This window comes from Nycticebus coucang, chromosome 11 (genome assembly GCF_027406575.1).
Source record: "Nycticebus coucang isolate mNycCou1 chromosome 11, mNycCou1.pri, whole genome shotgun sequence".
Taxonomy (NCBI): domain Eukaryota; kingdom Metazoa; phylum Chordata; class Mammalia; order Primates; family Lorisidae; genus Nycticebus; species Nycticebus coucang.
In genome coordinates this window covers 39,687,642-39,700,547 of record NC_069790.1, presented here as the reverse complement: position 1 = coordinate 39,700,547, position 12,906 = coordinate 39,687,642, and the positions used below count along the sequence as shown (strand labels likewise).

At 36.1% G+C, this 12,906-nt stretch overlaps 1 protein-coding gene across 1 annotated transcript; it reads right to left on the bottom strand.

Moving 5' to 3' along the window:
- Window positions 1–353: 353 nt before the first annotated feature.
- On the bottom strand, window positions 354–12,249 carry POLR1F (RNA polymerase I subunit F). Its single transcript, XM_053553823.1, has 4 exons — window positions 11,958–12,249; window positions 8,086–8,227; window positions 4,132–4,340; window positions 354–2,838 (listed from the first exon to the last, which is right to left on the bottom strand). The coding sequence occupies exons 1-4, from the start codon at window positions 12,209–12,211 to the stop codon at window positions 2,433–2,435; spliced, it is 1,011 nt and encodes a 336-aa protein (XP_053409798.1). The 5' UTR covers window positions 12,212–12,249; the 3' UTR covers window positions 354–2,432.
- Window positions 12,250–12,906: the final 657 nt, after the last annotated feature.

Genomic DNA, 12,906 nt, shown 5'->3' with positions numbered 1-12,906 from the left:
CAAGAATGGAAGAAAAGGTATCCAATGTACTCAGCCCTACTATAAAACTAATTTATGGCTTTCACATGAAAGCTATAACCCAGTTATAACCTAAGTATAGGGGGAAGGGGAAGGGGGGGGTGGGCGGAGGGAGGGTGATTGGTGGGATTACACCTGCGGTGCATCTTACAAGGGTACATGTGAAACTTAGTAAATGTAGAATATAAATGTCTTAACACAGTAACTAAGAAAATGCCAGGAAGGCTATGTTAACCAGTGTGATGAAAATGTGTCAAACAGTCTATAAAACCAGTGTATGGTGCCCCATGATTGCATTAATGTACACAGCTATGATTTAATAAAAAAAAAAAAAAAAAATGAAAGAGCCTGGCATTGATTCTTTCTCTTCCCTTCCCTTTTGCCATGCAATCTGCACATGCTGGCTCCCGTTCACCTTCCACTGTGAATGGAGGCCCTCAGCAGAAGCAGGTGCTGGTGCCATGCTCCTCTGCAGAACTGTGAGCCAAATAAACCACTTTTCTTTATAAATTACCAGCCTCAGGTATTCCTTTGCAGCAACATAAACAGATAAGACAGGGAGTCAGAATTGTTTTACTAAATATTAATTATCTATATTGTCAAACATGATTATAATTATATATTCAAATTTTAAACTTTGAGAGAAGCATTGATTGAACATGTTCTGGGTATCCCATGATGTTAAATCCTGATAACAGAGCTGTTTCCAACCTTTTTCAATTCATATTTCCTTTAAAACAGCACTGTCCAAAAGAAAGGTAATTTGAGCCTCATGTGCATTTGTCTTTTTGTAGAAAAATAAACTGAAAAAAAGCTCAAATTAATTATATTTTATTTAAACCATTATACCCGAAATATAATTTTACCAATATAAAAATTGAGATAGTTTACATTCTTTTTTTACATTTTCAAAATCTGTTACATACTTTATACAGATAGCAAATCTCAATTCGGACTGGCCACATTCGCAGAGCTTAATACTCATGTGAATTTCAATTATAATAAAAGACACCCGGTTAAACCCTTCCATTGCCTGGCACAATGACTTGCAGACAAATGTTGTGACTCTGCAGACTCTACGTCCTGCCATTAGAGATTTAGATCATGATATGCCACTAGCAGCGTTTATTCATCACCAGACATTAAACTGTGAAACCAGCACTATGTACTAGATCAATGGCTGACATAAGGAATTTAATTCAATCATTCTTGTGTACAGATACTAACACAGATAACCATGAGACAATCCTCCTCTTCACAGCATTTGACAAACTCATTTTCTGCATTTTCTTGCTCAAACTCTGTGTGTGCGTGAGCACATACCTTTCTGAGTTTCTCCTGTGTCAGGCCCTGACGGAAGGAACTACATCTACCTTGTTTGCTAGCATATCCCTGGGCCTTACTAGAATGTGTTACACAAAGCACAGGTTCAAATATCTGTTGAATGAATGGATATGGCCATGCATCAATTCCCAACCTCAATCAGCTTGTCATTTCATTACTCAGTGTTTTCCAGTTAGTCAACACACATTTCGCACTTTCTCAATGAAAGTAGTACACTGTTTCCCCTTCAGAACAATTTCTAGTAGCCTATTCCAATCATTACTAAGTTGTCTGAAAATGTCCCACTAGTCAGAATCACACTTATCCTATCTTCATCAGACTCTTTTCTAAAACAGCAAAATGAGAATGCTTGAGGCACAAATGAATAAATATAAGAGAATAGCCGTTACTATGGACTTCTCAGAAGTAAAGAAAAAAGAAAATGATACACAGGCACCAGGAAGGAAAGAATAGTGGATCTTGTTTCCCACACAGTCAGTAGTGGTAGAGTTCTTAAGATCTCTGGAGACTTCAGAAGCTTCTTTGGCAAATCTTTCGAAGTTAAGTAACAGAAATACTATAGTAGCCATGATAAAAGAAAACCTTAAAGTGGTAAATGTCCTAAGTTTTTTAAAAAGCAAAATAAAATAGCATGTAGTGACTAAGGGTGAAACCTATTCAAGTCATATCAAAAGCCCAAACTTAAATCTTTAATTCTTTATCACATCATTCTTTAATGATATGAATAGTACTGTATCATAAAATCTTTTTGCTAGTCTTGGGATTATAGAAATAGTTTTATGTAAAGGGTAAAACCTGAAAGATTGTAAGATTCAAGAGTGAGAGATCTTACCTTTTTATTGTGTATACTATAAAATGACACTTTAAGAGTATTGGTACTCCTCAAATTAACTTATAGTCAGTTTTATAACACTTAGCAAACAGAATCTACAACTCTTAATCAAGTGTTCCCTGTTTTGTAAACTACTGGCCTATATAAGCTTTGCATATCATTCAAAACATTTTCACATCTATTGCGTATAAATCAATCTCTTAAAATCTGAACCATATTTAAAATGCACTAAAGAAAATTACTTTTCCCTTTTCTTTTTTGGTGAGCATGCCAAAGGTGGGGTAAATTCAGCTACTTCTTTGTGTTTTTTTTTCTTTTTTTTCTTTTTATGGTCACTTTGGTAACCACTGGAGTCACTGCCTTGGAAAACAGGGTCCTGGTCCTGACTTTCCTGGTGCTTTTTCTTCTTCTTTTTCTTTGGCTCTTCCTCACAGAGGCCATTCACGTTATTTGTAACCTGCAGGTCTGACTCTTCCTTTGGGGTGTCATCTGTAAAATCTGCTTGCTTTGTGGTAACTTCGTCCACTTCATACATCTCTGGGTCTTTTTTCTTTTTCTTTTTCTTCTTTGGAGGTTTTTCAACAACTTCTTCAGTGCCAGTTTCTGTTACTTCTTCAGAAACTTCTAAGCTCTTGAATTGTAAACTGCAAATTAAAGTTTAAAAGAATTAACAGAGCAATAAGCACCAAAGGCCAAAATTAAATGAAGAATATGTCAATATGCTAAAATTTTCTAAATAATGACAACAGTACAACACATGTAACTACGGCATCAATTACCCTATTATCCTTCAGCCCACTGAAATATCTGTGAGCTGTTGAATGTTAAATTCAACAATGTTACATTTAACATTAAATGTTAAATCCTTTGTTTATAAAATATTTCTCTAAGACTGTCAATAAAAATGACATACAAATCTTGTTAAAACATGTCTTCTAAATTTTGGTTTGATTCAGGAAAATTTGGTCACTGAACATTAAACATCATGATACCCAAGCTTCTTAGCCAAACAGAGAGAGAGAGAAAATATGCTTCTGATATGTATCAAAGTAATGGAGCGTCCTGTCTGCTATTTCAGTGATGCTTCAAATAACAGTCCATTGTTCTACTTAATCTATATTGAGGCAATGCTACTTCAAAGCTATGAATTATTTTACATCACGAAAATAAAAACAAGCATTAATGCAGTAGCTCTCTCTCCAGAACTGCACAGTCTTAGACACCAGCACTCAGCACATGTCATGATTTAAATTCATCTCAATCACATAACGTTCAAAAGTCAGTTCCTCACTCACACTAGGCACACTGCTAGAGCACACTATGCACATATACATTTGCGTCATCACAGAAAGTTCTAGCAGACAGCTATTCCAAAATGTTAACCCATATTCTTATTATCTAAAGGCAAAATCTAGAAAAAATTGTTAATATCAACAATATTCCAAGAGTTGTCCTCCACCCCAAACTTCAGTCCCATGGAACTACGCTCAAAATCAGAGTGATTCTTTTCAGAATTTCAATATAGAATAACACAAAAATTAAATATCTTCCTGGCAAAGATAATAATCAAATATTTTTTTGTTTTAAATATGTAAAAATAATAAATGCAGCCTAATAGCACTGCACATATAATTGTGCTTTCAGTAGTTTCCAGTTCAGAGATCAACTTTTAATTAAAAAAATAACAAACTAGAAAATAAAAGCAAAATTGAGTTATTAAAATACAGACCAGCTAGCTAGACATAGAATGGTAGAGTATATATATATTTGATACATTATTATAGAGTAAGATTACTATGTATATTGACTTTATGATTTGAAAGCATGAATACTACTATAAATAGATTTTTTTTAAAAGAGTAGCTTGTGTCCACTACTGTCAGAATTAAGGAGAGGTGATCAAGTAGCCAATGATAATTATGTGATGATGAACTAACCTGGTGATATTTAGTTTTCCCCGAATGCAGAATACTCCAGCAGCATCTGAGTCCAAACGAAATACTTCAAATTCTAGTTCATCACCCAAGTTTATCTCCACAGTTTGCCACTGCTCAGCTGACAACTGCTCAGGTTTAGGAATGGAAGCATTGAAACACCCATGTACTAAACAGCCTATGTGGCTAGAAGACACTTTATTAACTGTACCCTGGAGAGAAGGAGGAAGAAAAGATAAAACATTAAGAAGAGATCCACAAAGTTAAAGGTAAACTAAACTTCATGAGCTTCAAATAGAAAATATCAAATTAATGATATACAACAGAAGTTCCATAGTTGACCACCTCGCTAAGTTGACCTAATTTTCATAGACCCAACACTCACCATGTGTGTATTAGTACAGTAGGCCTAGTTCCTTATGTTCACCACCTCAGTATGTTGACTAGTTTGTGACCGTCCCTTGAATAGTCAACTTACAGAGGTTCTTCTATAATTTAATATAGAAAAAGTTTACCTCAATTAAAACTTACCACATGCCACACCAAAACATCACTTTATAACACTACCAAGTTTTTAGAAGGCTCAAATGTTATTTAATAAGTAATTGCACATCAATTGTCTAACTGAATAAACTACTAATCACTCCTTCCCCCCCAGCCAAAGCACCTTAGTCACCATTGGAGGATTCCTTGGGGAATAGATTATTACTCTAAAATTATTAACCACACTAAAACCAAGCAAAAAGTACTCTGATATGACCTACATCTGAAAAGACCTCAAGGCAGAAGCATATACTTTTTATAACTGGGACTCACATTACATTTTAAATTGCACACTTTATGGCAAATCTTGAGCATGGCTATTTTGGCTAACTCACAAAAAACATTATTAAAAGCTTTAAAACCACAAAAAAAAAATGTATGTGCTGATTTTAAGCTTAAAATAAAACTTTCCACAAAATTTATTTTTCCCCTTGAGACTAACATATACGAGGTATATAACTAAAGACCCCGAGATATTAAACAAAAATTTACATTTTCCAAAGCAGAGGACTCTAAATAATATTGACATATACACAATGCTGTTTAACATCAGCAACCCTTTACATATGTGACATAATAAAACTTCCTTATCTGTCATTATCAGAAGTCTGGTGTCCTCACTGGTAATTTTTGGAAGGTCTAAATAAACTGTGCTACATCAGTAAAAATGGAATATTTTTCAGCAATAAAAATAAATAAGCTCTCAACCCATAAAAAGACACAAAGGAATCTTAAATGCAAATTGCTAAGTGAAAGAAGTCAATGTGCAAAGGATATATACTGTATGATTCCAACTATGTGACATAGAAAAGACAAAACCATGGACATAGTAAAAAGATCAATGATTCCCAGGGATTGAGAGGAGAGAGAAATGAATAGGGGGAGCACAGGGGACTCCCAGGGGGGTGAAACTGTAGGATACTATGATGGTGACACATGCCACTAAGCATTTGTCAAAACTCATAGAATGTGTAACACAAAGACTGAACTCTAACGTAAACTACTGACTTTGGCTTGTTATTTTTTTGTGAAGCAGGTGGGGCCGGGTTCACACCTACCACCCTGGTGCATGGGGCCGGCACTCTAACCACGGAGCCACAGGCGCCAAGCCTAAACTTCTGACTTTAATAACAATGTATTGATATTGGTCAATACTGTACAAAACGTACCACACTAACACAAAATGATGTCAGTAATAAGGGAAAATGTGTATTTGGGGGGCACATAGGGGAACTCTGTATTCTCTACTGAATTTTTCTGTAAAATTAAAATTGCTACAAAAATAGTCTATCAACTAAAAAACTCAATGAAAAAAAGTCTTTTGAATATGTAGATGTGGAACACCTGGATGGCTACATGGAGAAGAAAATGAAATCTCAAGGCCTTCATACTACATACAAAAAATTACTTAAGAATCATCACAGCCCTAAACAGAAAAGCTAAAACTAAGAGCTTCTTAAAGTTTACAGAAGAATATCTTCACAAATGGGGTATACATAAGTTTCTCTGAAAAGATACAGAAAGCAATAGCCATAAAAGCATAAAATGACAAATTAGAACTCATCAAAATTAAAAGTACTTGTTCATCAAATGATACCATTAAAAGTTAATAGACAAGTCACAAACTGGGGTGGGGGAGAATATTTACAATACATTTATCTGAAGAGGATTTCTACCAATATTAAAAAGGATCTATTGAAATTTAATAATTAAAAATGGGCAAAGTACTTGAGTAGGCCTTTCACATATAAAAATTACTCATGAAATAAATGCAAATTAAAATCATGAGACACCACTATATGCCTATCAGTAAAATTAAAAGACTAATACCACTAAATGTTGGCAAGGATTCAGAGAAACTGGAAGTGCTAAATGGGAAATTAGTCTGACAATAATTTATCATAAACACGTATCTCCTCTGTGACCTAACACTTCCACTTCTAGTTATTCACATAAGAGAAATGAACATGTTCACAACAGCTTTATTCATAATGGCCCCAGACCAGAAATAATCCAAATGTACAAGAAAATGAATAATTATATTGTGATATACTCATATATAATTTAATATCACGAGCTATAAAAAGGAATAAACTTCCAATACACACGAGAGCATGGATGCAACTCAAAAATATATGCTGACTAAAAGAAGTCAAATTTTAAAAGAGTGGACAATTATATCCATTAATATGGAATTACAGAATAAGCAAAATTAATTTACAATAAACAAAATCAGAATAGTAGCTATATCTGGGATAGAGTGGAAATTAACGAGGAAAGGGCAGGAGAAGCTTTCTTGGAGATGCAATGATATATTGACTTACCAAAATTTATTGAAATGAACAAAATAATCTGTGCATTTTATTATATGTAAGTTAAATCTCACTAAACACAAATACGAATTGAAAATAACTGGTTAAAAGTATTTAAGGACTGACTCGTACAGGTAATAGAATAAAGGGGACATTTTGCATTCCACACTTTCTTTACAACTTGAATGTTATTTCCATATGCATGTTTACATTTATAATAATAACTTACCCAAAACAGGTGGGAGTTTGAGAATGTTAGAATACAAAAATACTGCCAACTTTAATAGTATGTATGGATTACAGTTCTATGTATGATCCCAGTTTGGCAGGCAAAAGATAACTATTTCCATTAGTTTGATACCAAAAAAAAAAATTATATTACAAATACCTTGTGGATTTCTTCATAGTTAAATCTGATCAATATTTGTATTAACAGTAACAAGGGTTAATTAACAATTCTTATCTATTAGATTAAGCAATTCTATAAATCTTATTACTTCGAGAGAAAGGAATATATATACACATGCACATACAAATTTGCATACACATATGAACATATGTATACACACGTAGCACTACTGGAAGAAGAGAAAGGAAAGTAAAAAGGATAAACGTATATACTCTAGTAGATTTCACATCAATTTCTCCATTTCTAGCTTCTGAAAACCTGGAAGAACTTCCACCCAGAGCCTTCATTTCCAAGGCACAAACTAGCTACCCTGTCCTCACTCATTCATTTTCATTACTCCTGTTTTATATAATGCTATACTCTTTGAATCCTTTATAAAGAAAAAGTGTTTGGAACTAAAAAATTTTAAAATGATAACAATAATAACTGATTATTTTCCCTTAAGATCACTCCGGTACTAATCCAAAGAATAAATTGGACGGGACATATGTTGTGTGTAGGCATGCATTTTAGGACCCTGAAGTTTAAAACTAACAAAATCTAGTTTTTTTATTGTAAAATAATTTTTATTTGCCCACAATAGCAATCTATTCCAAATCTCTTAAATTTCTCTATACAATCTCTCTCTATACAATCTCTTAAAATTTTCTAAATGACATATACAAAGAAAGCTAGAAAAAATGATATACATACCATGAGCCTCTGCCCTGGTTCTGGGCAGAAAATAACAAAATCTGCTTCAATGTTAAGATGAATGTGCCCTTGATCATCATAAATATCTCCTAGTTCACCCACAACTTTAATGTTATCATATGCAATGGGGACACCTGAGAGGCTGTAAAAGAAGGAGAAAATATCTTTTATTCTCTTTTAAACTAAGCCACTGTCATACCGATTAGCTATTCTAATTATCCAAAATGCATGTATCTCCTAAATACATCACCCATATCAAAAACACAACAGCATATGATTAGTTTGTAACTATTAGCAGTCCCATTTCACAAGGGTTCCAAGGTGCTGGCGAAGATAATGACTATTTGAGATAGATATTCAGAAACAAAATGCCCAATTACGTATGAGGAATAAGTTGACCTTTCTCTATTTGCTACCTATCTGAAATCTACTTATTGTAGAAAGAGAAATAATAAGACTTGGCAAGGAAAATGTTTGTGTATTTCCTTGAGTATAAGACTGACTCACAGGCAATTTTGGTATTATCCGCCATTGCTGAATTTCTGTACTTGATGGTGGATGTATAGTAAGGGATGCATTAGAGTTAAAGTGGAAGCCCCTGAATATTAAAGCCAATATCATTTTTTCACATAAACAAATTAAAAAACAAAGACCATATAATTTTCTCAATTGATGCAGAAAAAGCTTTTGACAATATCCAGCATCCTTTCTTGATCAGAACGCTTAAGAAAATAGGTATAGAAGGAACATTTCTTAAACTGATAGAGGCCATCTACAGCAAACCCACAGCCAATATCATATTGAATGGAGTAAAATTGAAATCATTTCCACTCAGATCAGGAACCAGGCAAGGATGCCCACTGTCTCCACTGCTTTTTAACATTGTAATGGAAGTTTTAGCCACGGCAATCAGGCAAAAGAAGGCAATCAAGGGGATCCAAATAGGACTAGAGGAGATCAAACTGTCACTCTTTGCAGATGATAGGATTATATACCTGGAAAACCCCAGGGAATCAACTACAAAACTCCCAGAAGTGATCAAGGAATATAGTAACGTCTCAGGATACAAAATTAACACTCATAAATCTGTAGCCTTTATATATACACCAACAATAGTCAAGGGGAAAAAACAATCAAGGGCTCTATTCCCTTTACAATAGTGCCAAAGAAGAAGAAATATCTGGGAGTGTATCTAACTAAGGACATGAAAGATCTCTATAAAGAGAACTATAAACTCAGAGAAAAGAAATAGCTGAAGGTTTAACAAATGGAAAAATATACCATGCTCATGGCTGGGAAGAATCAACATTGTTAAAATGTCTATATTACCTAAAGCAATCTACAGATTTAATGCGATCCCTATTAAAGCACCTCTGTCATACTTTAAAGACCTGGAAAAAATAGTACTTTATTTTATATGGAAACAAAAAAAACCTCGAATAGCCAAGACATTACTCAGATATAAAAACAAATCGGGAGGAATCACGCTTCCAGACTTCAGACTATACTATAAATCGATAGTGATCAAAACAGCATGGTACTGGCACAAAAATAGAGCGGTAGATGTATGCAACAGAATTGAAGACCAAGAGGTGAACCCAGACACTTATTGTCATTGATTTTTGATAAGCCTATTAAAAATGTAAATTGGGGGAAAGATTCCCTATTCAATAAATGGTGCTGGGTGAATTGGCTAGCAACCCGTAAAAGACTGAAACTGGACCCACACGTTTCTCCTCTAACAAAAATTGACTCTCTCTGGTTAAAGGACTTAAACTTAAGACATGAAACTATAAAAATTCTTAGAAAGAGTGCAGGGGAAACGCTTGAAAAAATTGGCCTGGCAGTTGAAGCAACATCAAAAATACATTACTGGGATCTGATCAAATTAAAAAGCTTCTGCACTGCCAAGAACACAATAAGTAAAGCAAACAGACAGCCCTCAGAATGAGAGAGGATTTTTGCAAGTTATATTTCCGACCAAGTTCTAATAACCAGAATCCATGGAGAACCCAAACTTATTACTAAGAAAAAAACAAGTGATCCCATTTCATTGTGGGCAAGAGACATGAACAGAAGCTTCTCTGAAGAAGACAGGCGCATGGTCTACAGACACATGAAAAAATGCTCGTCATCTTTAATCATCAGAGAAATGCAAACCAAAACTACTCTGAGATACCATCTAACTCCAGTAAAAGTAGTCCACATCACAAAATCCCAAAACTACAGATGTTGGCGTGGATGTGGAGAAAAGGGAACAGTTCTGCACTGCTGGTGGGAATGCAAGCTATTACATTCCTTTTGGAAGGAAGTTTGGAGAACACTCAGGGATCTAAATGTAGACCTGCCATTTGTTCCTGCAATTCCTCTTCTAAGTGTATATCCAAAGGACCAAAAATCATTTGACAATAAAGATATTTGCACCAGATTGTTCACTGCAGCTCAATTCATAATTGCCAAGTCATGGAAGAAGCCCAAGTGCCCATCAACCCATGAATGGATTAATAAATCATGGTATATGTATACTATGGAATACTATGCAGCATTAAAAAAATGGAGACTTTACCACTTTTATGTTTACATGGATGGAGCTGGAAAATATTCTTAGTAAAGTATCTCAGGAATGGAAAAAAAAATATCCAATGTACTCAGTACTACTGTGAAACCAATTTATAATCACTCACATTTACATATTAAAAATGAAACACAACTATAGCCTAGGATGAAGGAGAGATGGGGAGGGAAAAAGAAGGAGGGGGGGTGATAGAGAGAGGGATTGTAGGGGGACTACACCTATGGAGCACATTGCAAGTACAAGTTGCATCTATCAGGTGTAGAACACAAATGTCTTAATGCTGTAATTGGGTAAATGAGGTGAAAGCTATGTTGATTAGTAGGATGTAAGCACTCCAATTTGTACAAATAATCAACACATCGAATCCCATAATGGCACATGTATTTATGGTGTACAAATGACTTAATAAAAAAATAAATTCCTACAATTTCCGAGAATTCATGGAATTTCTGAAGGGCAAAGATGAACTCTAGGGAATCCACTCACCCTAGTTTTTGAGCCCTTCTTTTGAATCAAGTCCAGAATAATACTAAAACATATCCTCTCACACCCCCATAATTCTGAGTTTTCATATCACTTTTGAATACCTTAATTTAAAGGCACAAAGAGTGTTTTGGTTTCTTTTCTCTCCCAAGAGCAATAAGCTCATCAGTCCGAATGAATAAACTCTATAAAAACAAAGCAAAACTAATGGTATTTTACTCATCCCCGATAGGGTCCGAGAGAAAAATTCCGGGGAAATTAACAGGGCCCAAACAAACAAAATCTGTCATTCATGTTGTACAATTAAACAGTGTACTTATGCTTCATGTGCAATCTTCTATGGAATGAGAAAATCTACCAAAGTACTGCATACCAAATCTTCATTGCCAAATGAGAAAATACAGTATTACCTGAAAGAGGCTAAATGTAACATTCAGTGCCAAACAGGCCTACCAAGTCTGCGGACCCCTGTTGTATTCTTCCTCATACAACAGGGTTCTGGAGCGAAATTCTCCGCTCCCTTCGCCAAACACTTCAACTTCTCCTTTAAGTTTTCTTCTCCGCCGAAGGACGAAAGGCATGCTGTACAGGTCTCTGCCAGTGCGGGGTGCTGGCTTTAAGAGGCAGATCGCGACTCTGGAAACCTGGAGACCGGTGCGAACTCATCTTTCACCCCTTTCTTTCTGCGCGGTCACCTAATACACCCACTACCTCTTCCCGTGCCCGCCCCCCCGCAAAAAATGGGCGGTAGGCCCACGCTATATCATTGCCTGCTCAGAGAAAAAAAAAAAAAAAGGTAAGAAGACCTTTTTACCTCTCGGAATAGCGAAGGAGCTCCGCATCCAGCTGCTCTCGGATGCCGGTGCGTTTCCGGTTAAGGTAGCGAGGCGCCAGCGCGATGTGCCTTCGGTGTGGCCCGGCCACCAAGCAGGAATAACGGTTATTCACCAGTGCACAAGCAGCAGCATAGGTAGGAAGCTCTAGGCAAGGCAGGACGCCTTCCGATCCTATCAGGGACCCATCAGAGGCCTTCCTCGGCAGTCTCACCTCTGTACAACCTGCAGCCATGCTGCTTGTCAGGTTTCCCACGGCGCGCGCTGATGACCAAATCATAACTGCCCCGACCCTCGGTTACGTCATCACCAACTACCACGCCCCCAGGAATTTCCTCTCCTTGAGCTGCATAACTCAAGTCTGACCAGCAGGGGGAAACCGCTTTTTCGCGTTTCGGAGAACTGGGAGACTGGAGCCTGTGTTTCGTATTGTGCATGCGCAGTAGCCAACCACGTCTAAAGAGCCGGCGAATGGGTTTCAACGAATGTCCTTATTGGATTTAGTAGTGGGGAGGAGGTTGCCTCTTAACATTTCCAGTAGTAAAGTGCTTGTGGAATCTTGCAAACTTGGACTGTACAATAATAAATAAAAAAACTCTTATGGAGTATATTTTATGTGGTGAACCCAGTTATAAAAAGCAGCCCAGATGCCTCAAAGGCAACATATCTGAAAATGAATCCACTATTTCTTTCCAGTGTAGCTTCTCCCCTCATTGTGCAATCACTAAACCAAGGAATGGCACAATTGATTCCCAAGTAGTTCAGCCCAGCTGTCATAGTTGGGGCCTCTCTTGAACTGCCAAATCAAATCAAAGCTGTATCAAGGCCCATGTTGCCCAACTCCAAAACATAACTCCATTTCAATATTTTTCTCTGTCTCGGCTGCCAAAAGTACGGGATTTCTTTTCTATTTGTGTAAGCCTAGATTAA

Coding starts and splice junctions, on each gene's coding strand:
- POLR1F (XM_053553823.1), bottom strand. CDS start 12,211: ATGGCTGCAGGTTGTACAGAGGTGAGACTGCCGAGGAAGGCCTCTGAT. Junction 8,228..11,957: donor CTCCTTCGCTATTCCGAGAG/GTAAAAAGGTCT, acceptor CTTCTTTTACAG/CCTCTCAGGTGTCCCCATTG. Junction 2,839..4,131: donor GGAAAACTAAATATCACCAG/GTTAGTTCATCA, acceptor TTTAATTTGCAG/TTTACAATTCAAGAGCTTAG.